Raw genomic sequence first — 22704 nt, forward strand, 5'->3', positions numbered from 1 at the left:
CGGGCCCGCCGCTCCCAGCAGCCTGTGCGCGGCCCGCGCCCGCCCCGGGCCGGCAGCGGCGCTTCCAGCGGGAAGGGGGCGAGGGGCCCCGCGGCGAGGGGCCCCGCGGCGCTGGGACATCGCGCCATGGTGCTGTGCGACGTGTGCGGCCGGGCGCTGCCCTCCGAGGCGGCCGCCGGGCGCCACCCGCGGCGCCCGTCCCTGTGCCGCCGCCAGCCCCGCTGCCCGCTCTGCGCCGCCTCCCTGGGCTGCGACGAGCTCCGGCGGCACGTGGAGACGGCCCACCCGGAGCCGGGCCCGCCGGGCTCCCGCCGCCCCGGGGCACCGGCCGAGTGCCCGTTCTGCGGGGAGGCGGCGGGGCGGGAGCTGGAGGAGCACGTCAGGGCGCGGCACGGGCACCTGCTGGGCGCGCCGGGCACGGGTGAGCGGCGAGGGCGGGAGGGAGCGAGGGAGGGATCTCTCCGCGGGGGTCGGAGGTGGCAACGGAGAACCGGCCGGGGGATAAAGTCGGAACAAGGGCAGTAGGGATGTATTTAGATAGTGTAGTTTAGTCTGGGCGTGATCAAAATTTTATTTTGACTAACTGGCCGAATGCTGGTACTTCAGAAACTTAAAGGTGGCATCTCTGCTAATGGGTAATGCCCTTAGAAGACTAGTATTTGTGGTGTAACAAGCTACGTGTACTGACCAACTAGAGAAATGATGGCTAGGATGCAAAATATGCCACTACAGTCAACCACACTGCATAATATGGGATTAAAATGGTTTTTGTAACAAAAAAAAACCCCAAGAATACACCCACCCCACCCCCAGATCGTAGTATTAACAGCATTTTACTTTCATGTGTGCATATAATGCAGAGCTTGAATAATTTACTTCCCTGTATGCCAGTTTCTGATTTTAAAATAGTTGTATTGTTATTATTATCTGTTTCGGTTTTTTATGTATTTAACAGGTTTCAGAAAACTGTATTTTGTAGTGTTACATTAAATGCTTCTGGTAAATTTAGGTGATTATGCCACCAAGTTTTCCTCCAAGCAATCATAAGCATTTAGCTGGGACAAAAATGCCTTCCAGAAGCTGCTAACTCCGGGTATCAGTTCTTTGTCTTGTGAGCCGATGTTGTGCAGATATATCCTAGGGACTCGAGGAGGACAGTAAAGATGGGGTCAGGCACTTGTGTGTGGTTCCCAGTGACCAAACAACAGGCAGTGGGCACAAGTCACAATAAGAGGAATGCTGTTTAAATGCAAGAGTCCTTCTTTTTACTGCAAAAATGGTTAAACATTAGAATATGTTCTCCTGGGGAGTTTGTGAAGAGTCTATACTTGGAATTATTCAAAAAAATGACTGGGAAAAGCTGTGTGTAACTTAAGCTAATTCATATAACCATTCTACCAGAGACTAGATGATCTCCAGAAATCCTTTTGGACTTTACTTACACTATGTGGTACCCTCAATAATAATCCTAAAACTGCAGAAAGAACATTTATTTGAGGAGATGTGGGAAGACCAGCAAAATGAGAATGACAGCACTTTTTATTCTTTCAGCCCAACAACAGCTGTGTTATTACATGAATGTTAAATTTTTCTGTTAGCAGAACACATCTTATTAATGGTTTGATATTTCAGACTAAGCATTTCCTGATAAAATATTATCATAGCAAATTGTGATCTGTAAGTTAAATGGGGAAAAGCTTAATCAAAAGAAGGAAAATATCTTAAAATTCTCATGTATTTAGATACAAATTTTTAAGTGGTGAAGAGAGTAACAGCTGTTTAGAATTTGGTGCCTTTCACTGGAGAATTTCAGTGGCAACACAAACTTCATTACTGTGTATTTGTTTCAGATTGTGTATCATTTAGGGAATGATTCTATCAACCACAGGAATTGCATTAATCAAGAAACTGCATTTCTTTTTCAGACACAGGAAATGGTGAACAGCTATATGAATGTCCTATGTGTAGCCTTACCTGTACAAACATTCAGATTCTTGAAGAACATGTGGATTTACACTTGGAGGAACATAACTTTTCAGAAGGTATGTGAAAGGGTACAGGCTTTTGCATTTGCAGATATTTGCATGTTGTAGTGTAGAATTTCACATCAAATTTTAAAAAATATTTCTGTATTTAAAAGGTACTTGGACACAGGTATAATGGAGTTAATATAGCTAAGGTCCTATCATTTGCCCAAGTGCTATACTTAATTACCATGCTTGTAAGGAAATCTTTGTCTATGCATGGTTGCTAAGCAAGTGAATGCATGTTAGCCAAAGGAAAAACTTGGAGCAAAAAATGTTTAAAAGACAACAATATTATAGATTTGTTTTTCTAGCTCTGTAGAAGATTTACATAAATGGAGTTTACAGTGGCATGTTCACTGTGATGAGTTGAGAATTTATAGCTTATGAAAACTTCTTTTTTTTTCTCAATTCATTTCTGCAAATACTTTGCCGATTCATTAATCATAGCATTAAAGTATAAAATCTAAATTTTATTTTATAACACAGCTAAGAGAATCTTGGAGATTCTCTATTAATTCTCCGATTGTAAATTTTTGTCACTTCCTTGTGAGACTGCTGGCAATGATTCTAGATGCTAATAAGACTTCTTGCTAACAGTGAAGTGAAACACAGTAAACAAAAACTGTCTTCTTAGTGCTACAGGTATGTGCATTATTTGTCAAGTAATTGGCATATTATCCAGTAACTGCATAAACTTTGTGCAAGTCAAGAGTCTGAGTCTTGGTAGACTGAATGCAGTCAGTCCTGTTCAGTATTCATTGCTAATAGCTCAAAATAATGCGGGGTGCATCTCCTAAGATTAATGCTCAGTTGTGTTTGCGTATGTTTGCTTAGAAAGGAATCTCTAAAAATTAAACAAATGATCCCTCAAAGCGTTACTACCTTCCTGACCAAGTCCCCTCACTTTGAAATGTTGTCCTGGGGTAGGTGGAAACATTAGAGATCTAGAACTGGCTCAGCAACTCCAAACTGAAGAAGATGAACGGCAGAGATCAGAAGAAGAGAAGCGAGAGAGAGAAGAATTCAAAAAGCTGCAGGTACACTCTTGTTTCTAAATGGTAAACTTAAAACCAGTTGTTCCTTTTGAAGCTGAATATCTTGGAATTGTAATGTCCTGGAGTGGCCTTACCAGGTCAGACTGTGCAAGCCACAACAGTCTGTGTTGAGTAATGGTGTAGGGATGTGTTGGAAGCAAATTCAGTCTCTTGGCAATGCTGATCCTGACAGAGTGCTGGACATGACAGCCTTGAGCTACTTGACTTTACAGCCTTGAGTGGTGATGGTTCAGGATGGGGCTAGCTGCTCCCTGAGCTTGCTGTTCTGCTCTCTCAGCACACCCGCTGCTTGTGCTCCAGCCAGCTCTTGTGCTCTGCCTTGCAGTGCAGCCTGGAGCATATTCGTTGCCAGAGTGCCAAAGGCTCTGAGCATCCTGGCTGTCCTTTACTGGAATACCATCACCTGCTCCAGGTCCTGCTTCCCTCTTGTCTCCCATCTCACAGCCCTGGTAACTCACTTCCCACTCACACTACCTCCCTGCCAGACTGCCTCTGTGCTAATGGCTCTGCCAAGAGGGAGCAGAGGGATGTGTCTGCTTTTCCAGGTGTTGCTTTCTTAGTTTCATATTCAGGAATGATGCTTGGCCTCCAGGTCTAAAATAATTGTAATTCTGAAGATTTTATGTGTCAAAATTTTTAAATGTTACCAATAGTGATTTTGAGAAACTGCATGAACAAAAGATGAATTTTAAACATGTGATTTAAATCATGCACATTCCATTCCTAACAGAGACAGTATGGCTTGGATAATTCTGGTGGCTTCAAGCAGCAATTTCTAAAGAATATGGAAAGAGAAGTTGATAGAGGAAGGATGCAGCCCTTTGAATATCATAAGAGAAAAGCTGAAATGATGGAAAGTTTGGCTTCTGGTATAGATGATGGGAAAACGAAGACATCAGGTAAAGATGCTGAAATTGTACAACTAAAACTGTACTTTTTAGAACTTTGATTGTAGTGACCAAACCAGTCTTTAACAAAACATATAATTCACTGTTTAATATTGGCTATGTCCGAGTTCTAAACATTTTTTTTCTAGATCAATCCAAATTGTTGTATTCCTAAAGTCCTAAATAAGGAAATTAAATCTTGGTATATTTTTAATCTGCTTTCTAGCTTGCAGGCTGTTATTTTGGGTTTTTTTGGTTTTTATTTTTTTTTTGGGGGGGGGGGTTTGTTTTGTTTTTTTTTATTTTTTGCTGTGGAACTTGTAACCAAGTTGTCTGGTTAAGGGCACAAATAGATGTATTCTATGTATCAGAAGATGCAAATGTCTTATAACAAGCTGGTTGCCCTTGACTCTGTGTTTGATTACTGCTTAGTACTCATTGGCTTCTAATCCAGTGCAGCTGTTCAAATTTACAGCAGCTTTTTGTCTTGTGTTTCTGTTAGTTGTTACATTGTGTAAGCTGGTTGCAGGTAAGCACATTGTTCATCTGATTACAAAGCCTAAGAGAAGACTGGGAGGAGTAGACATCTACTTGATACATCTTCTTTTAAATGTTTTATAGTTGGTGCAGAAACACAGGGCAGATGAGTCTCTGCATTCCATTTGAAAGGAACACAGAGACCCTTTCTCCCTTGTCTTTCCAAGACCAGAATTCAAAGGTCCTTGAGCCTATTGCTAGTGGTTCTGGCTTACAAAATATCCACTTGGTTCTTGACAGATAAAATAAAATTTCTTCTGTCAAACAGATTGCATGGAAATAACACATTTTAAGTTTTCATTCTTGGTAATGATTTAGATTTCAGAGAGGTTCTTAGAAAATAGTTTGTGATGACTATGGAATAATTCTCTTCACAACAGTATGGCTATGAAAGGGCTTTGAGGATTTACATGTATGAATTGGGGAGAGAATTCCCAAGCATATTTTTTCATGTAACAAAGGAGAGCTTGGAATATCCTGCAGGAGGATTATTTCAAAATATTTAAAATAATTGTCAAGTTCTGTGCCATTTCTGTAATTTTTTTCCCTCTTAGTTTCCCCAGGAAAAATAAGATAGAGGGAATAGAAGGTTTACATAGTATGCATAAGTATTGCCATGATTTTAAGATGATGTTTTACTAGAGGTGGCAGGGGCACAGGAATGCTTTATTGGTAACGTACTTTTTATGTAACATTGTAATAGTTCCTTTGATTGTCATGGTTTATAATTTAGTCCAAGCTGTTTTATTTAAGATAATCATTGTGTAGCAACAGCGTAAAAATAGATTTAGTTTTGAAGGCTTCATAGTACATAAATTCATCAAAGTAAAAACCACTGAAATTAAATAGGGGCAATATCCACTGCTTTTGTAATTTGGGCTTTAAATGTAATGAAGCTTAAAAATAAATTGTATTAATCTGTATCTGTTCCAAGTTGGGGAAGGAATCTTCTGGTATATTTAGTAGCTCATTTTACAGATAAGCTTCTTATTTTGTCTTCTTTAGGAGTCATTGAAGCATTGTGCAAGTACTATCAGAATGAGAACAAAGATGTGAGACATGTTTGGCTTTCATCGGGAGTAGATCACTTCCACTCATCTTTGGGTGACAGAGGCTGGGGTTGTGGTTACAGGAATTTCCAAATGCTCCTTTCCTCACTGTTGCAAAACAGCTTCTACAATGACTGCCTGAGAGGTATTAAACAAAATGCTGTTTGTTCCTTGGATGACAACCTGCTGACTGATGTTTTGCCTTTTCATTTACACAGCAAGTCTTACAAGGTCAATGATACCTATTAAATGGTGGTTATACCACTGGAACTTAACTGTGGAAGAGTCAGAGCTGAATACTGGCAAGAAATGATGTGGTTGAAGTTTTACCTTTAGTTTTTTTGGTGCATCTTTGTAACATCATCTCCCTGCTATAAAAGAAGCTTAATAGTTTTAATTAATAGACTATTTCAGTCATTGTAACAACAATTCAAAAGCTTTTCTGTTCCAGATACTACACTAACTCCTAGTATCCCAAAGATTCAGTCCATGATTGAAAATGCCTGGAAAGAAGGTTTTGATCCTCATGGGGCATCTCACTTCAACAACAGATTACATGGCTCCAAAGCATGGATAGGAGCATGTGAAATTTATTCACTGTTAACCAGTCTCAGGATAAAGTAAATATTGCTTTTTTGTTCTGGTTGTTATTATTAATTGATTATTTAAATGCTGTACATTTAAAGGTTAGAATTCCCAACTGTGTGATGACAAAGCCACCTTAGTGGCTATAAATTTAACCATATATAAACAAATCTGATTTAATGCAGCATGAAGCTGCATAACTACTTACTGGTACATGTAACTTTTTACAGGAGGTACATAAACTGGGTAACCGCTTAGATCATTGAGACTTGATGCAGAATTATGTCACATATGCATAAATCAAAGCATTTATTAAAAACTTCATTTTTCTGAAAGTTGCTTCTCAAGAAGAATCTGAATTTCAGCTATTTTCTGTGGCTTTTAATTGAATTCTCTAGTGTATGTGTATAACATACAAAAAATGTAACAATTTCTGCAAGTTTCACAAGTTCTCATTAGACTGAACAGAGTAGAGCATTTCTTTCTTATGTAATAAATTTTCCAGTTTGTGACAGTATATGCTTCATTGCTTTGTAATTATGTGTCCCCTACTCCTGTATTAAAAAGTAAGGCAGAAGTAAGGACCACTGGGTGCAGGAGGCAGGGACAGAGAGGTGAAAAGAAGCAACCTGCTTGAAATTTTATTGTCGTTTTCATTCTCAATGTTTTGTAGGTGCCAAATCATTGACTTTCACAAACCCACTGGCCCTATGGGTACACACCCTCGCTTGTTTGAGTGGATTTTGCGTTACTATTCTACAGATAATGAAGGTGGTGCAAAGGTGGTGTGTACTTCCAAACCACCTATCTATTTACAACATCAAGGTCAGTGTCACAATATGCTGGTTTCTTGCTATTCTCTATCTCTCTTTATATGTACTGCAGTTCAGAGCAGCATCTTTTTGGTCCTTCTTTATTGAATTGAAGGCATGGTTTTATTTCCTGTGATTTTCCTATTTAGTAAGAGCAACATTAAAGTTTGCATTTGTATTGGAAGGAAGAGCTGAATGTGATTGGGATCGCAACTTTTTGACATCTACTCTTACAATGATCTTCTTAAATTTTGAATAATGCCTTCCTTGACCTGAAAATCAGTTTTAAGTTACAAGGTAGTAAATGGGATTTATGTGATGCTAAACTACTGAAACTCTTGTTTTGATAATAGGTCACAGTCGCACTGTTGTTGGAATAGAGGAGAAGAAGAACAAAAGCTTATGTTTGCTACTGTTTGACCCGGGATGTTCTTCCCAGCAAATGCAGAAACTGCTGAGACAAAATAGTGATGGAACTGGTCTCAGACTACTTCGGAAATTTGTGGGTAGCCTAAAAGAAAAGCAATATCAGATAGTGGCTGTAGATGGGGTACTCTCTTTGGAAGAGAAAGCTGTAAGTATCTCAGAAAACCATTTCTGTCTGTGAAAATTTAGGACCATCTGCATCTCTTCTTTGAATTCATTTGCATATATGCATATATGCATATGCATATATGGTTGAATGGTTAATTTTTTGTGTCTTTTCACTTGATCTTTTTTTCTCCTTTCTGCTTATATAATCCCAGGATATCAAAATCAAAAACATTTTGCATATAAATGGATGCCACCTTGATGCAACTGGCAACTTATAGGTCTTGTATAAATTCTTCAGCTGTTTGCAGATGTAAATTATAATTTTTTAATTTTTCCATTTTCTTATAATGTTTTCTCCTAAATAACTGACTGAGTATGTAAGTTACTTACACTCACAGTGCAAAATTATGTTCAGGGGTTCGAGCTGTTGAAATTTTTATAAATCCTATCCATGTATTTGACTTTGGGGCATTTTACCTTTTTTACGACCTAAGAAGTTTTCAGCAGATTGTCAAATGCGATTTTTGTTTCTTTTTTTTCTTTCCTACACTAACAAATTGATTCTGAGGACCAATGTTCCAATTCTGTGGTGTCGTACCAGCACTGTCCAGCATGTTCAAGCTTCAAGACACACTTTTATTTAAACTATGAAATAACTGAATCACTTGCTCAGCTATATTTAATGTATATGTTGAAATGAGATCTTAAGTGTTTCCTGGCCCTGAACATGTTAAAAATATTAGTGACCATCCTCTCCTCCTACTGGAAAAAAACCTTAAAATTTGGGACACAGGGTAAAAAAGGTGTTGTTTGGGATTTGGTGAGGGTGGTGGTGTTAATTTGGTTTTGGTTTGCCACTTTTTTCTTCTTTCAAAAATTTGATTTGTATTTAAAAATATCCGTTGTTTAAAATGTTGTCTTAGAAGCTCCCATTTAAATGAGATGGAATGTAATCCCTAACACTTGTTAAGATTACTGAACTGATAATTTGGAAGAAGCTCTTTAAAGTCCTGTTTTTGTTCATTAAAGTATTTCCTTTTCCTCTCTCCCCACCTATTTCTAGGCTCGCTGCCGTGCTTCTCAGGTCTTAACATCAGAGAAGATTCCTTAAAGGATACCTTTGTAACCTGGGACTTGCTAGGTGCAAAACATTAAACTTCTGGACTGTGTACCCTAACTCAATTTTCAGACTTAAATTATGTCTCCATAAATGCTTGGGAGCTCTGGGAAAGCACAACACTGGAGTAAACCTGTAGTTTTTGTGTTCAGACAATTCTGGCACCCTGATACAAATGTAACTGAAGTATTGCAGTCCTTGTCTTACTAGAAAATGTATTCTTTTCTTAGTTGCTTAGAATTAGCAACACCTACTGTCTTGTAGCAAATTATGCACTGTTGGTAATCAGCAGTGGATAAAGATACTATGGAGCTACTTCATTGGAGTTCCTGGTCAGGGTTTACATCTGTAAATATGTATATGTTGCCACTGTGACCAGTCCTCTATTCTTCACAGTTCAGTCTGTTGCACCAGGGATTAGTTTATTAGTAAACTTCTTTTCAATTAGCTGGCTTCTCTAGATATATCACTTGAATATGTGTGCTTAAGAAGTGGATCAGTGTTGGCATTGGCTAAGAGGTCTAAGAAAGCAGTGTCCAGAATAAGAGTGTGTGTGCTTTAGATGCTGTGCAAGACAATCCTTTGGGGTAGAGGAAGAAAATATTCCTTTTTTTACCATGAATGAATAAAATTAATATATTTTTTAAAATGCTTATTCCATCTTCACTTCATCCTTTTTTTAAAATTTCTGGGTTTTGTGTGTTTTATAATGTATATGCCAAAAGGACGCTGCCTTTTGACTAGTGCCTCTGTTGTGCAGGGTAAATGCCATTTAGGAGACTGGAGCTGTCTGCTGAAACAAATGTCTTGGGTGTTTGAGGCACTTTACTGTATTTAGGACATGTTGCTCTGGTTGAATGTAAGAGCCCTGCCCTTCCAGGAGAGGAGCTGAAGGCTGGGAGGGATGGTGAAGTGTGCTGCAGGTAGCATGGGGTGTTTTTGCTTTACCAGCTGTATCAGGCATCCACCTACTGTAATTGGAGTTTAGATACATCCCTTTCATTTAGACTGCTTTCTATGCTGACACCTAAATATAAGAGCCTTATCAATAACTGCTTTCTCTCATGTTTCATGTGCTTTGGCAATAAGAACTTGTCATTTTTGGAAGCAGTGAAACATGTAAACATGTACAGATATTACAATCCATAAATCACTGATTTTTCTGAAATACACATAAAATTTTGAAAAGGTTACAAAAATGCATTCATTCAGTAGGTGTGTAGAAGTGGCCTTTAAGCTCTGAAAGGTTTAAATGCTTAGGACACTAGAGGGGCTCAGACTAGGGAAGAGGGAATTGGGGGACTCTCAGCTCCCATGTTAGCCCTGATCTGTGATGCAGGTGTCAAACAAATGGAAGGAAGGAAAGAAAAGGAGAGATGCCAATAATGCAGCCATAATCTGGATGCAAAATCCTAGGCTTTGCAGCATGTTTGAGATTTTCCCCACAGTATCTTGATGTGGTAGGCACCATTCTCTGAATTTGAACAGAGCTCTGGCATCAACTATTCAAAACACTTGGCCTGATTAAAACTAAATTTGCTCTGGTCAAGCAGCAGTGTTGCAACTCAATGCCTCCATGCATTACAGTGCATGCTTTGGACTGAAGCAGTTAAAAACAATACACAAAAGATATCAGATCCAGGATTTTAAATTACTGTGATTCTGTCCAAGTTTATAAATGGGGTTTTATTCAGTTAATACAAATTCATTTTCAATTTAATCCAAAATAGATAAGCAAATTTAAATATTACAGGTAACTTTTTCCAGCAAAAAAACCCTTCTCTCTGTTCATTTCGGCAAACTAACACACAGACAGCCAAGCTTATTCTCAAATTCCCTTTTTATTTCACAGATGTTAATTGCTAACAAAGCTAAACAAATCTGCAGTTCAGACTGAGTTGCTGCAACTTCTTGCAAAGACCTGGAGGAACAGACTTTATACAATTTCTTTGTCACTTCAGCCCTTATTATTTCCTCTGCTTTAAAATTTAACAGCAAAAACACATTTTCACATTTTAACTTGTTTTATATAATTTTACCACTTTTAAGCTATACATTCTCTGCATGAAAACCAATAAATATGTTAGTGTGAAAACAGACTAGAAAATTTCATTATTCTAGAAATATAATTAATGAGAAACTTTCATATGTAGATGACTTATGTGTGATCCACTTGGAAAATTTTCTGATTGCCACATTTCCACAGACTACACAGGATTCTTGGATTTGGTCCAAATTTAGAGATCTCCACTCATTTTATGAAAAAACACCAGTTTTAAACATACAAAGCTGGAAATGGAAAGCAGCCTTAGGAATTATATGGGGTTTTATGCAGCTGAGTTGAGACATACCAGAAATAAGTTCAGTGCTGAAGAGTATTTAAAGCATCCTAGCAATTAGACAGGAAGCTGGATGTAGTAACTATGAAGCTTTCAAACCAACTGTCTCTTTAGAAAAGATAGCTCCCAATTTTTTTAATGTAACTGTGTTGGAGCACAGATCCTGCTTATTGCTTTGAAACATAAAATATTATCATTGAGACCTAGATGCTTATCTAGAGTTCTTAGTAGCCAAAATTAAAAAGATCAAAGGGTTGATGGTAGGAACAAAGGCACATGGTTAATTTATAAAAGTATTTACAGGGTACTTGAACACTTATTTCTATCTACTAGAAATTAATTTACCTTGCATGAAAAAAGGAAAAAAAAAAGGTTGAAGGAGGTCATCTTAAACATATTCTCGAGCTATATGAGCAGAAAATCTTGTAACCATTAAATTAATTCCATAATTAAACTTCTCATCTTCACTATGGAATTTTCAAATACTAAAATTCATAATTTTATTATTCCTCTAAGCAATGTGATACTTTAGTGCAACCCTCTTCAAAGATTGAAGCTGGCAGTTAAGGCAGTCTACTAACAGTATTTAAAAGTCAGCACAGTGTTTAATCATTGAGGTGCCTGTCTCTCTTATTTGGAAAACTGTCTTTTGACACCATCATCCTTCTAGCACTGCAGTTTCAAACACAGCATGTTTAAACACTGCAATTCTTGCAGCGTTTGGGCTTTTTGGAGGTGGATGGTTGGGAGGAGTCTAGCAGCTGTTAGCTCCAGAAACAGCTCTGAAGGATGGGCAACATCCCCAGGTTGATGTGTAGTTTTACTGCATTCTGTGCTAACCTTCCCAGGCTGCCAACACGATGCTTCTAAAACTACAAGTTACATTCAAACCTATAGAGCACTCTCTAAATCCTGCTGCTGTAATGTGCACTCCACTCATAGTGTTTCAATACAGTCTGCTCCCAAAAGCAAACTAATCTTCCTAAGGTGAGTTTTGATTTTTCATAGAAGTTCATTGAGGCACACATTCAAAAAAACCCAAATCCTCTCTGAACAAACCAACCAAACTTCAAGAGGCTTCACATTCTGATTTTTCCCCCTACTGACCTGAATTCACAATTTTGAAAATACTATTCATGACTATGGCAAAAAATTTCATTGTAATTGTATGAAATGGTTTCCACTAGACTTTAATAAGGCTATACAACAAAGGTGACTAGTGCTGTCTATCTACAGCTGATAAATGGGGGCACCAGAACTGACTTGAATTATTAAAAAATTTCACAGGAAAAAGAAACAAAAAAATAAGTAACTGCATAGTATGTGATCCCTTTTATTCACCAAAGCTGCCCATGTTTTATCCCAGGTGGAAGACAGCAGAAAAGCTGCTCAGCATTCAGATGCAGGTGTGTTTAGTGCTTGCTGTACCGTTTTTCCATCGTGCATGTTGCCACATCATCTCTTCCAAGGACAATTACAGAAGTAGGGAGAAAAAAATTAGAGAAAATAGAAAAGCATTTTCAGACAGATCAATATTTCTCAAATTTTTCATCTGAAATATTAAAGTAAATTTATTTATAGTGAAAGTCATCAGAAGACCAGTCTCCTGGATTTAAAATATGTTGGTTTTTTCTTTGGGAAAAAAAATTAAGAAAAAAGAAAAGCAATACACATTACTAAAACCACAGATGCTGTGGCTTTCCTGCCTGCCCCTCTCTTCTTACGTATGTCCATATTGATGACAGAATCAGTTCAAGTAAGTCTAATCACTATCTAAATTAACAGGGTTGTAGTCAGGGTCATCCTCTTCATCCTCCAACTCTAAATCATCCATTTCTTGGAATAAAGATTCATCAACCTCCACATTGTTTCCAGCTGTAAGGAATAGAAAGATACTTTATTTTCATGCAAGAAGGAAAATATTAACAACAACAAAACATACAAGATTTTTTTGTATTAGTTCTTCAGTGTAGGTAGCTGCTAACTTACTTGGCTTTTATACATCAAATATCGAAAAGTAAATGCCACATTTTATCTTTTTTCAGCTGAGTTTATTTTTCTTTGTATCAAAACCCAGTCAAGAGAAATGTCACACAGAACCTCAGAATTCATTGGCAGCATGAAATTAACATTTATATTTGCTAGAAACAGAGATTCTATCTCCCCAAGACAGCCAAAGCTGGAGCTCAGGACCTCACAGCTGGAATAATTACTACTATCCTAGTGAGATAAAAGCACAGGGTTCATAAGAAATTCCTTACACACCATATGCTGACATACATGTATTTGCTTTCAGATTTAAATTTTACAAGCAAGATGAAGCTTTGGCTATTTCACATTTTCTTCTGAAAGAGATGCTGCTGGCCTAAGGATAAAACTTGAGGACTGCTATTTTATTTTTATGTATCAACAGTGACATCTTCTGGTCACCAAATATAGTTTCTATTATTTTCACTGGACTTGAAGGCACCTACACAAGATAATGCCAATATCCTCTAAAAATCAGTAGTACATGCTACTGTAATATTAAAACAGACTTAGTAACCTGTTGCATCTATGACAGAATGCAAGCAGCAATAAGAATGGGAGTTTTAATCACCAATAGCAACAGGATTACAAATTAATGCATTAATCCCAAATCATCTGGGTACAGAACCCAGGTAGAGGTCTGTTTCTCCCTTGAGGCAGCCCTTGTGCTATCAACAAACCATCTTCACTTTAGGTATTTTGCAGGAAGACAAGATTAAATTATTCCCTGTAAAAGAAACTAAACTTCCCCATTACTAGCATTTCAAGTTTATACTCACTAAAATTCATAAACTGTTATTTGCAGAGAAGAATCTTGACCCTCTTCTGCCTGTATTTTATGATACCAGTAGATAATGCAGCTGCATTAAAGAACTACCTTACCTGAAACTCAGGTATTTTAAACTAGGATACTAAAAAGCAGTACAGCAAATTAAACAGTTAACTGTATGTATGTTTTTATGTGCTTTATCTCCAACTGGTTTTCCAAGTTTAATATTTTTCTGGCACAGGCTTACAGAATTTTCATCTGGCACCAGGTCTGTATTTTAGGCAGGCACAGCTGCAGAAACCATGAAAAAGAACTGCACTGCACAGAAGCAAACAATATTTATTTAAGTTAAAATTACTTCACTCTGCAAAGCAGTACTTCTCAGAAAGTTCTTCCAACGTAAAAGGGATTCTGATAAAAGATGTTAAGTCAGAAATATAACACAGATTTTGCTTAGGAATTTTGATCTTTTTAAGCCACTGACTTTCAGTTGTGGAATCAAACAGGCATTTACCTTCCTCCAAGAACTGGATGTCAGAGGTGTCGAGGTTGTGATCCATTTCAAACAGCTGTTTACCTAGAAATAAAATAAAAAACAATATATAAGCAAGTACAGTTCTGAAGCAACTATCAACCCAAGGCAACAATAGTCAGCATGTGGATTTTAGTCTTTTCAAAACAACCAATTCTAGCAGCCTTTTGTGTTTTAACTGCTCATTTCTGTAAGCTGCCCATTCTTTTTTTTTTTAATTCATCCATGCCAACAAGTGAAATGGGTCACTATAATGTTATTAAGACTTTAATAATGGGGAGCAGAAAATATTTACACCCCACAGCCTGTGTTCAGTCCTTATTGCTTTACTCTTCATCTTGCATTCCACAAGAAATCCTCTGTGGGAACTGGGAAGGAAATCAGGTGACTCCTCCACCTTTTTTCATATATTCTCCCATTCAAAAAAGCAACTTGGATCTACACAAATCACCAGCTCCCATACACACACAGTTTTGAAGACAACACAGAAGAGTGAAGCCTTTCTAACTAGGAAAGACAGGAAGAAAAGCTCAGGACTCTTTTCACATAATCATCTGTCTTCCATCTACATTGCTCATGCAAGCTTCCACAAACAAGAATGATTGGTGTCCATGGTAATACTAGAATTACACTAATGACATCCAAGAATAAGCTTGGTTTTGGTTTTCTAAAGGGAAGCTTATATAAACTACATTTGTACAGAGGAAAACAGACACCACATACTAACAATACTTTAAAGAACAAAAAAATTAGAAGCCTGATTTCTATTATCTTATCTTTGCAAATTCCCAAACACATACCCTTCCGAGAGGAATCAAGCATGTCCCTGTCCTGTACAGCTTTTTATGAAGCTTAATACCATTAAAATTTCCATCTCTGTCAAATTTCTTCAAAACTAGCCAGAAGTGAGCATGACCACAGTGGTTATGTTTTTTCACGTAATCAGGTCAAAAGTAGATCCAGCATCACAGGAGAACCAGTTCAAAACTAAACCATGCAGACTATGGAGCAGGATGCCAAGACCTATCATCTGTGTAAAAATTACTTTTAGACTTGTCATTATAGGCTGGTAGCATTGCAGAAATTTCACAACCAGTATTAAAACGTACCGCTTAGCTTATTTTTGCCCGCTTGTTCTTCTTCTTTCATTTTTTTCCTTTTTATTTCTAGAAGTTCTGCATCAAACTTGGCTTTCCAATTAAGGAAATTCTCAATGGTAACAGGAGTGCCATGAAAACGTTGCTGGAAGAATAGAAAACAAGGCTGCAAACACAACTTGCAAAGCTACAGGTGAAGATAAGCATTCTCTAATTATTTAAATTCCAGCACTCCAAAAACACTTCTTGCTGTGAAGTATTCTGAGAAATTAATCCTAATTCTGAGAGTATATAAAGAACACATTCTTGTGTTTTTTGTCATGGGACTCTCCCCTTAGAGAACTATATTGAGGTGGAAACTCTCAAGGAAGAATCCTGCATACTTCTTTGCGACCTAGAATGCAATAGTTCACAACTCCCCACTAATATAGTTTATTTATAAGTAGGCAGCACTTCTTATTAATCCTTAAGTGCAATCTATACCAAAATACTGCCCATTAAAATACATTAATCCTTTTGTATTGCTGAAACAGAAAAAAAAGTATTCTTTTTTCTCAGTCATTTCTTTGCCAATTTTCAGAAATAGAGAACCTTCCAAGTCCCATCACCCTCCAGCTATTTCTCAGAAAGTGAGTAAGGAATCATTAGTTGGACTTACACAGCAGAATCCACAAACGGTAAATCTATTTTACAGGAGGGCAAACCAGTCTTGAAAATTGGTCACACTGCTTCCACCCTATCTGCTCAGTCTTCCAAAGAAGACAGCCTTCCTCAAACCATGGAGCCCATGTGCAGCATGACATATTCTAGCCTTTTTTGCTCCCCATTCCCTCTTGCTCCCCCTTCTTCGACAAAAAAACCTGTCTACAGCAAATCTGATTTCATTTGGGAAAAATCCCTGCCTTAGGAAGTAATGCTAGAAGGGACTGTGAACATGCAGTTAGACTCCAAAAGACTGCTTAAGAAAAAAGGGGGGGAAAAAAGATCACTTAAGTTCATTAAACAAACTTATGTTTCAATTAAATAATCTTTACGATAGCTGTTCCTTTCCCACTGCAACTGAGAACTGCTCTTGAATCAAACCAATGCATTTTAAAGAAGCTGAAAGTCTTTTTCATTGAAGACATTATTTTACATACCTTCTCTTCTTCCTCTGCTTCTCTTTCTTTCTGTTTCTTCTCTTCTTCTCTTCGTGTTTTTATTTGATCCACTATTTCATTTAATTTCTCCTGTACTGCTGAGACTAGAGTGAAGATCATCACCATTCCTAAATTTTCTTCTGCCTACAACACAAAGAAGGCAACTTCAAACAGAAGAACCTGAATGCATAAATATGTTTATAGAAAGCAGGATGTTGTGCAAATGCAGAGGGCACAGCTGACATATTCTGCACCAGTCTCAAAAGCTTGCCATAAACTTCAAATTCCACTGGCCAGTTAATCCAGTCAGTTATCCCCAAATGGGTGTGCAGCAAAACACAAAGATGAATGTCTGTGATCAGGTTATTAACACATTATGGACATCTTCTGAAAGGCTTTTTCATGAATAAAACAAAACCTACAGTAGAAACACAACTCTAAAATTTAATATCATAAATCATAAGAGACAAATCACTCAGAACCTTTCTTCTCATAGAACAGTTTATTCCTTAATTCTATTACATGCTCCTTTGAAGAGAGACAGTTTCCCCGGAAAATCAGAAAACATCAGCTGATGGAAGGAAATTTATATGAAGTAAACTGAAAATGAAAAATGCCCATTAAACATATTATGGCAATTTTAAGGCAGTGAGGACTTGTCATAAATTCCCTTTTTTCCTTCACAATCACTGATCCCAAAGATTCATGAGACTCATCCTCAAAGTTATGTTATCAAAAAGAATCAAGAATCAATATGGTATTTTTTAATATTTCCAAATGAACTGAGGTGGCTTATTTTCACAAATTATACACACACACACACACACACACACACACACACAATTAAACAAATTCACCTTAAGCAAGAAGTGGAAAAGAGGGTGCATTTTCATTTCATTATTCTACATTATTGCACACACTGAATTAGCCCTTAATCTTACCTTGATGATGTCATTCACCACAACTACAAAGTAGGTCACTATAGTATCGAACAAGTTTCAGATCAGTAGCAGATACCTCCAAAAACAACTGATTTGAGAAAGAAATTTCAGCCAATATGTGAAGTGGTATCAAGCTATTCCAAGATACTCTGTTTTCCTTACCTGCTGCTCTAGCAGTTTTATTATGTCCATGACATCATTATCATCAAGATTCTCCTGTGAGACAATTTCATATAGTGGAGTTTCATCAGGGTATTTTTCTCTATAGGTAAATTTAAGGGTTGTTTGGACAGCTACAAGATAAAGAAACACATATTCTTATGGTGATAACGCTGTATAACTTTACTGATATGTTTTCCTACTGCATCAACAGCCGAAAGATTATAGAATATAAAATATTATTGCCCCAAAGGGACAGTCTCCTTACACAGATATTAAAACAATATGAACAGATATGAACATAACACAAGAGTTCAAAGAAATTAAGATGATAACTTTTGCATTTGCACAAGCTATTAAAACCTTCTCATGTCTGAAAAGTCTTTAGAAAGACTGAAAAACCTTCTGTGACAGGTACTAGAGCAGTAATCTCACTCATATTCTACTTAAAGCTGGAACACAGCAAAAGTTGTAAGAACAGAACTAGAGAAAATCTCAGCATATTAACACCTCAGATCCTGTGTGCCTGTGTACCAGCCTCTGTGTTGCGTTCCAGGGCTCCACACTGTGGACAAACACCCTATGTCCGTAGAAGTTACTAAGCAAAGAACTGTCTAGAGAAAAATGCATTCAATCTGAAGCTGCCCAGAGCCAGGGTAACAGTGAAACAAGACAAAAGAGAATCAAGTTCCTTTTACACATCCTCCCAGAATCCCTTAGTTCCAGACTCACAGTTCTCGGCAGCACAGCAATCTGTACAACACAGACACCTGATCTAAGCATGACTTACTCCTTTAAAACTAAATAAGGCAGCACCAGTTTATTCCTTCTGTTATAGTATCCAGAATAGCAGCTTTCAAACTTGCTTGGCGTAAGGCTTGCTTACAATATGCCCACACAATTGTTAGTACTTAACAAATACACAGGGACTTGGGACCCACAGCCTTCTGCTCTGGAACTGCTCCTTAAGGGCTGCACGTTCACAGTACACAGACTCAACTCTCCCACGTAGCTGGCACACAAACAGTTGCCAGAAAACAAATCCCCTCACAGCATGTCTGTAAGCCACTGGAAGGATGGTGACAACCCATACTTTTTGAAGCTATGCTACAAAGCCTTTGAGGTTCAGCAGAAAGCAGTCCTACAGTGACAGCGTAACATTTCTGCAAACTAAACAAGGATCACCCAAATACTTGAACTGTATTTGCAAAGGAATGTTTACTGTCCAGGCCTCTACAAGGATCTAAGTGGAGGTATACATAGCTGATGGTGATAGAATTAGATTTAAACATATAAAGGAGAAGTTTCTGAGTAAGACGTGATCAACTTACTTTCATCATCTTCTCCAGCTTCAGATGTCACAGTGATTGTGAAAGTTGTTGGCTTTTCTGACAATACTGTTCAAAGGAAAAAAGCAAGAGTCAGGGAGAGTCCTTAAATCAATTACTTCTTCACATCAGTGAAACTGAACTTCTTAAAGACTTATAAAGAAAGCAAGCTCTTGACACAGTGTTAAGGTATTTTTAACTTATTAAGGTAATACTTTTCAATTAACAGCTATTTTCCATACGATGTGATGCCTGGAGTGCTCTTTGAATGAGACCATACATCAAACAATACCACTTTTGGAAAACTTTCTCTTCTGGAAGTTTCAGTGTTCCAGAAAGTGCAAATCAAATCAAACAACTGGTAGTGAACTGACTGCATGCAGAAAGCCACCAGAAAGCTAATTTGCTTTACTGCACTAAATGCATCTGATGTGCATCCAGTGCACTCTTGACCATGGACTCTTTTTATAGAATGACTGTACCTATATTTAAAACAGCTTAATGCAAGAAATGCTACTAAGCAAGCAATGTACTAGGATGAAAGTGCATGAATCGGGCAGCTAGAAGATAGACAACACAACATAGTAACAGCTGTGACTTGTGTTTTACAGGCTAAAAACCTCATTGCACAATTGTGGGTTGCAGACCACATTGTCATGTAAGGACTGCTCTGCATGCCTGTTATAACCTATGCCCAAATTAGTGTACATGCTCTCAAAGTATCAACTCAATTTTGCCTAATTGCTAATGTACTACTACGATCTTTATTCCCCTCTCTTCTCTTGGGCATAAAAGCATTACATGTGTGACCAGTAACTCTCAATAAGCATCAGAGTAAAAGCTGTATGAAAGAATATGACTTTCATATCAGATAGCAAGCATCCCCAGCTATAGAGATCAATTCATATACTTCTAAGTAATCTTCAACATAAAACCGAAGACCTGAAAAGATTTTCAGATTGAAACAATAGGGAATTGCACTGGACAAACGTTTGTGTGGTGAAGTTACTGCCAACTAAGATGCTGTGGAACTCTAGGCAGAGTAAATACCGTACAGGAAGGAAACAAAAAATGCCCCGATTTTTCCACTGTTAATACTTTGGATACAGAATGCCAAAAATCATATTGGATTAGGCAGCACGGCAGACACTCTTGATTGTTTGATGGTAAATTGAAAATCCTAAAAAACTGATGAACCAATGTATCCACAACATGAAAGTTTCAGCAATATAACATGCAGGGAATTAAAGCTTGCCTTTTTTTTTTTCATTTGCAATGGAGTGAGCCAGGTACTGGCGATACATTTACGGAGAAAACAGCACCTTTAAGCACCCCAAAACATCCCGTGCCTCACGATCACGACAAGCTTGTTATCGGAAAGGAAAACCGGTCGGCACACAAATCAAATCCTAGGGCTGCATCTTTTGAAGGGCTCCTCCGAAGAGCATCCTTCCAGCACAGGGGACCGGCTTGCCCACGCCGGGCTGCCACGGCGCTAAACGCGGCAGGGCAGCGCCCACGGACCGGGCCACAGGGGCCATCCAGCGCTTTGCTTTTCCCGGGCAGGCAGAGCGAACCAGCACGCCGAGCACCCGGCCACGCCGGGCGGCTCGGAACCGCGCGGGACCCGCGGCAGCCCCGCCGCGGCCTCCCGCGCCTCCCCCGCCCGCCGGCTGCCGGCGCGGCCCCGCACCCGTGAACGAGTCCGGGTAGATGGACTCCAGCGCCTCCAGCTCGTTGCGCTGCTCCTCGCTGTAGTCGGTCATCGTGGCCCGCCGCCCTCGGCCATGGGCCGCCCGCACCGCGACGCCGCCGCCACCGCCGCCCGCGCCTGCGTTGTCCCGGCGCCGCGCCGGCCCTTCCTAGCATGCCTCGCGCCCGCGATGGGCGGGAATGCCGCCCCTGGGCCGGGCGGGCACGGGGCGGGAGGACGGAGAGAGGGGGCGGCGCCGCACGGCCGGGCCGGCTGCTCCGCGGGCGCCCTCGCAGCCGCGCTGCCGCCGCTCCGGCCCGGCGGGCAGGAGCGATCCTGCTGGATCGCCCGCGCTGCTTCCCGCCCTCCCGGCAGCGCCGGCCTCGCGGAGCTGCGGTCCGCAGTCCCTGCGTGGCACAGACTAGCCGCGGTATGGGTCACTCTTGGACGTTCCTCCCTTGAGAACCTATAGGGATCAGCAAACTAAAGGGGATTCGAACCCGATGCGCTAGGTATTGCGCGAGGGTACCGTGAAGGAAGCTGAATGGTATTTCTGCCAGAAATTGGAAGTTTATTAGATGCCGCTGGTGATTTGCAGCTTCCCAGGAAGCGTTCACCGGGATTTCAGGAGTCCCATCACATCGGCGGCATTGCCGTGATGTATGTGCAGAACAGGAGTCGCCAGGGCTAATGGTATTGGGAGCTGCCGTGCTTCGGGGTTGCCTGCCAGGATGAATTTAAGACTGTCGAGGGTTAAACAACAGCAGACCCTGATGGGTACGTGGTACACAGAGTGGTTGTAAGGTGCATCCCGTTCCTGGCCCCATGGCTGGCGGTTTTCCCACAGATATATTTTATAAGCCCAGGGTTTCCAGAAAAGTTACCATGGACATAAAGAAAATAAAGAAAAGTGAGCAAACTGGAATTCTAAGTGGATTCTTGGGTAGAACATTACACATTTCAGTAGGCACAGTTTGACTGTTTAACTGTATCAACTCACAAATTTTTCTGTAATCATGAATTAATTTAAGAGCTGTGCCTTCACTACCAATCCATTATATGTTTCAAAGAGCCGAGGAGTAAAGGGAAATACCCCAAAACTTAAAATACTACAGCTGTAGTACTATGGATTAATATATGCTAACAAGGTGATAGTCTGTCATTATATTGGCAAGCTGACTTCACAGTGACAGATAGTATTTCCAGTCCATATTTTAAGTTACATACTATTATGAAAAATACAGGGCAAGTAGTAATCGGGACAAAATCAGAAACCATGAAGCCTAATTTAAAAATTAGGTGAGCAAGATATAAAAATAATTTTACATCTCACTCTTAACTGCAATTATTGCATAATTTTCTAGTACTACTGTAAAACAATAGAAGTGGAAAGAATTCACATGGACTAAAAACAACAGGTTTCTGTAATTTGGATCCAGACATTAGCATAGGGGTTTCCTATCCAAACTTTCAAGTACACAAATCAGTTGCATGTGTTCCAGATTACAGTGTTCCATCTTAAATTAAAAAAGTATTTTTAAAATTAAACCAGAAATTGTGTTTACTACTTAGTTTTCTAAGGAGTTCACATAAACAGTGCAGCCCCATTACCTTTTATTAGGTTTGCATGGCCAGATTTTGGTAGCAAGAGCTCTACAGCGGCACCTTCTGTGAGAAGAGGCCGGAAGCTTCCCCTGTGTCCCACAGAGGTGATGGCAGCCGGCTCCAAGACAGACCTGCTGCTGACCAAGGCTGAGCACCAGCAGCAGTGGTGGTGGCACCTCTGGGATAACAGATTTAAGAAGGGCCACGGCACTAAATGCAGCAACAGGAATTCCAGCAGATAATCCTGAGCAACAGAAATTGCAGTCAGAGGAGTGAGCAGAACAGCTTTGCAGACACCAAGCTCAGTGAGGAAGGAGGGAAGCAGGTGCTACAGGCTCTGGAGCAGAGATTCCCCTGCAGCCCCAGGTGCAGACCATGGTGAGACAGCTGTGCCCCTGCAGCCCAGGGAGGTCCCTGGTGAACCATCCACCTGCAAGCCCTGGAGGAACCCACATCAGAGCAGGTGGGTGT

General features: G+C 39.6%; 2 protein-coding genes across 2 annotated transcripts; one reads left to right on the forward strand and one right to left on the reverse strand.

The window, feature by feature from the left end:
• Positions 1 to 126: 126 nt before the first annotated feature.
• On the forward strand, positions 127 to 9258 carry ZUP1 (zinc finger containing ubiquitin peptidase 1). The gene is made up of 9 exons (XM_021555484.3): positions 127 to 421; positions 1926 to 2042; positions 2955 to 3064; positions 3813 to 3981; positions 5512 to 5700; positions 6007 to 6175; positions 6814 to 6965; positions 7306 to 7526; positions 8550 to 9258. Exons 1-9 carry the CDS (start codon positions 127 to 129, stop codon positions 8595 to 8597), a joined length of 1470 nt encoding a protein of 489 aa, XP_021411159.2. The 3' UTR covers positions 8598 to 9258.
• Positions 9259 to 10425: 1167 nt separating this feature from the next.
• RWDD1 (RWD domain containing 1) lies at positions 10426 to 20786 on the reverse strand. The gene is made up of 7 exons (XM_021555510.3): positions 20629 to 20786; positions 18939 to 19004; positions 17611 to 17741; positions 16508 to 16651; positions 15381 to 15513; positions 14254 to 14316; positions 10426 to 12817 (listed from the first exon to the last, which is right to left on the reverse strand). The coding sequence occupies exons 1-7, from the start codon at positions 20699 to 20701 to the stop codon at positions 12705 to 12707; spliced, it is 723 nt and encodes a 240-aa protein (XP_021411185.1). The 5' UTR covers positions 20702 to 20786; the 3' UTR covers positions 10426 to 12704.
• Between the last annotated feature and the right edge of the window lie 1918 nt (positions 20787 to 22704).

This window comes from Lonchura striata, chromosome 3 (assembly GCF_046129695.1).
Source record: "Lonchura striata isolate bLonStr1 chromosome 3, bLonStr1.mat, whole genome shotgun sequence".
NCBI classification, from domain to species: domain Eukaryota; kingdom Metazoa; phylum Chordata; class Aves; order Passeriformes; family Estrildidae; genus Lonchura; species Lonchura striata.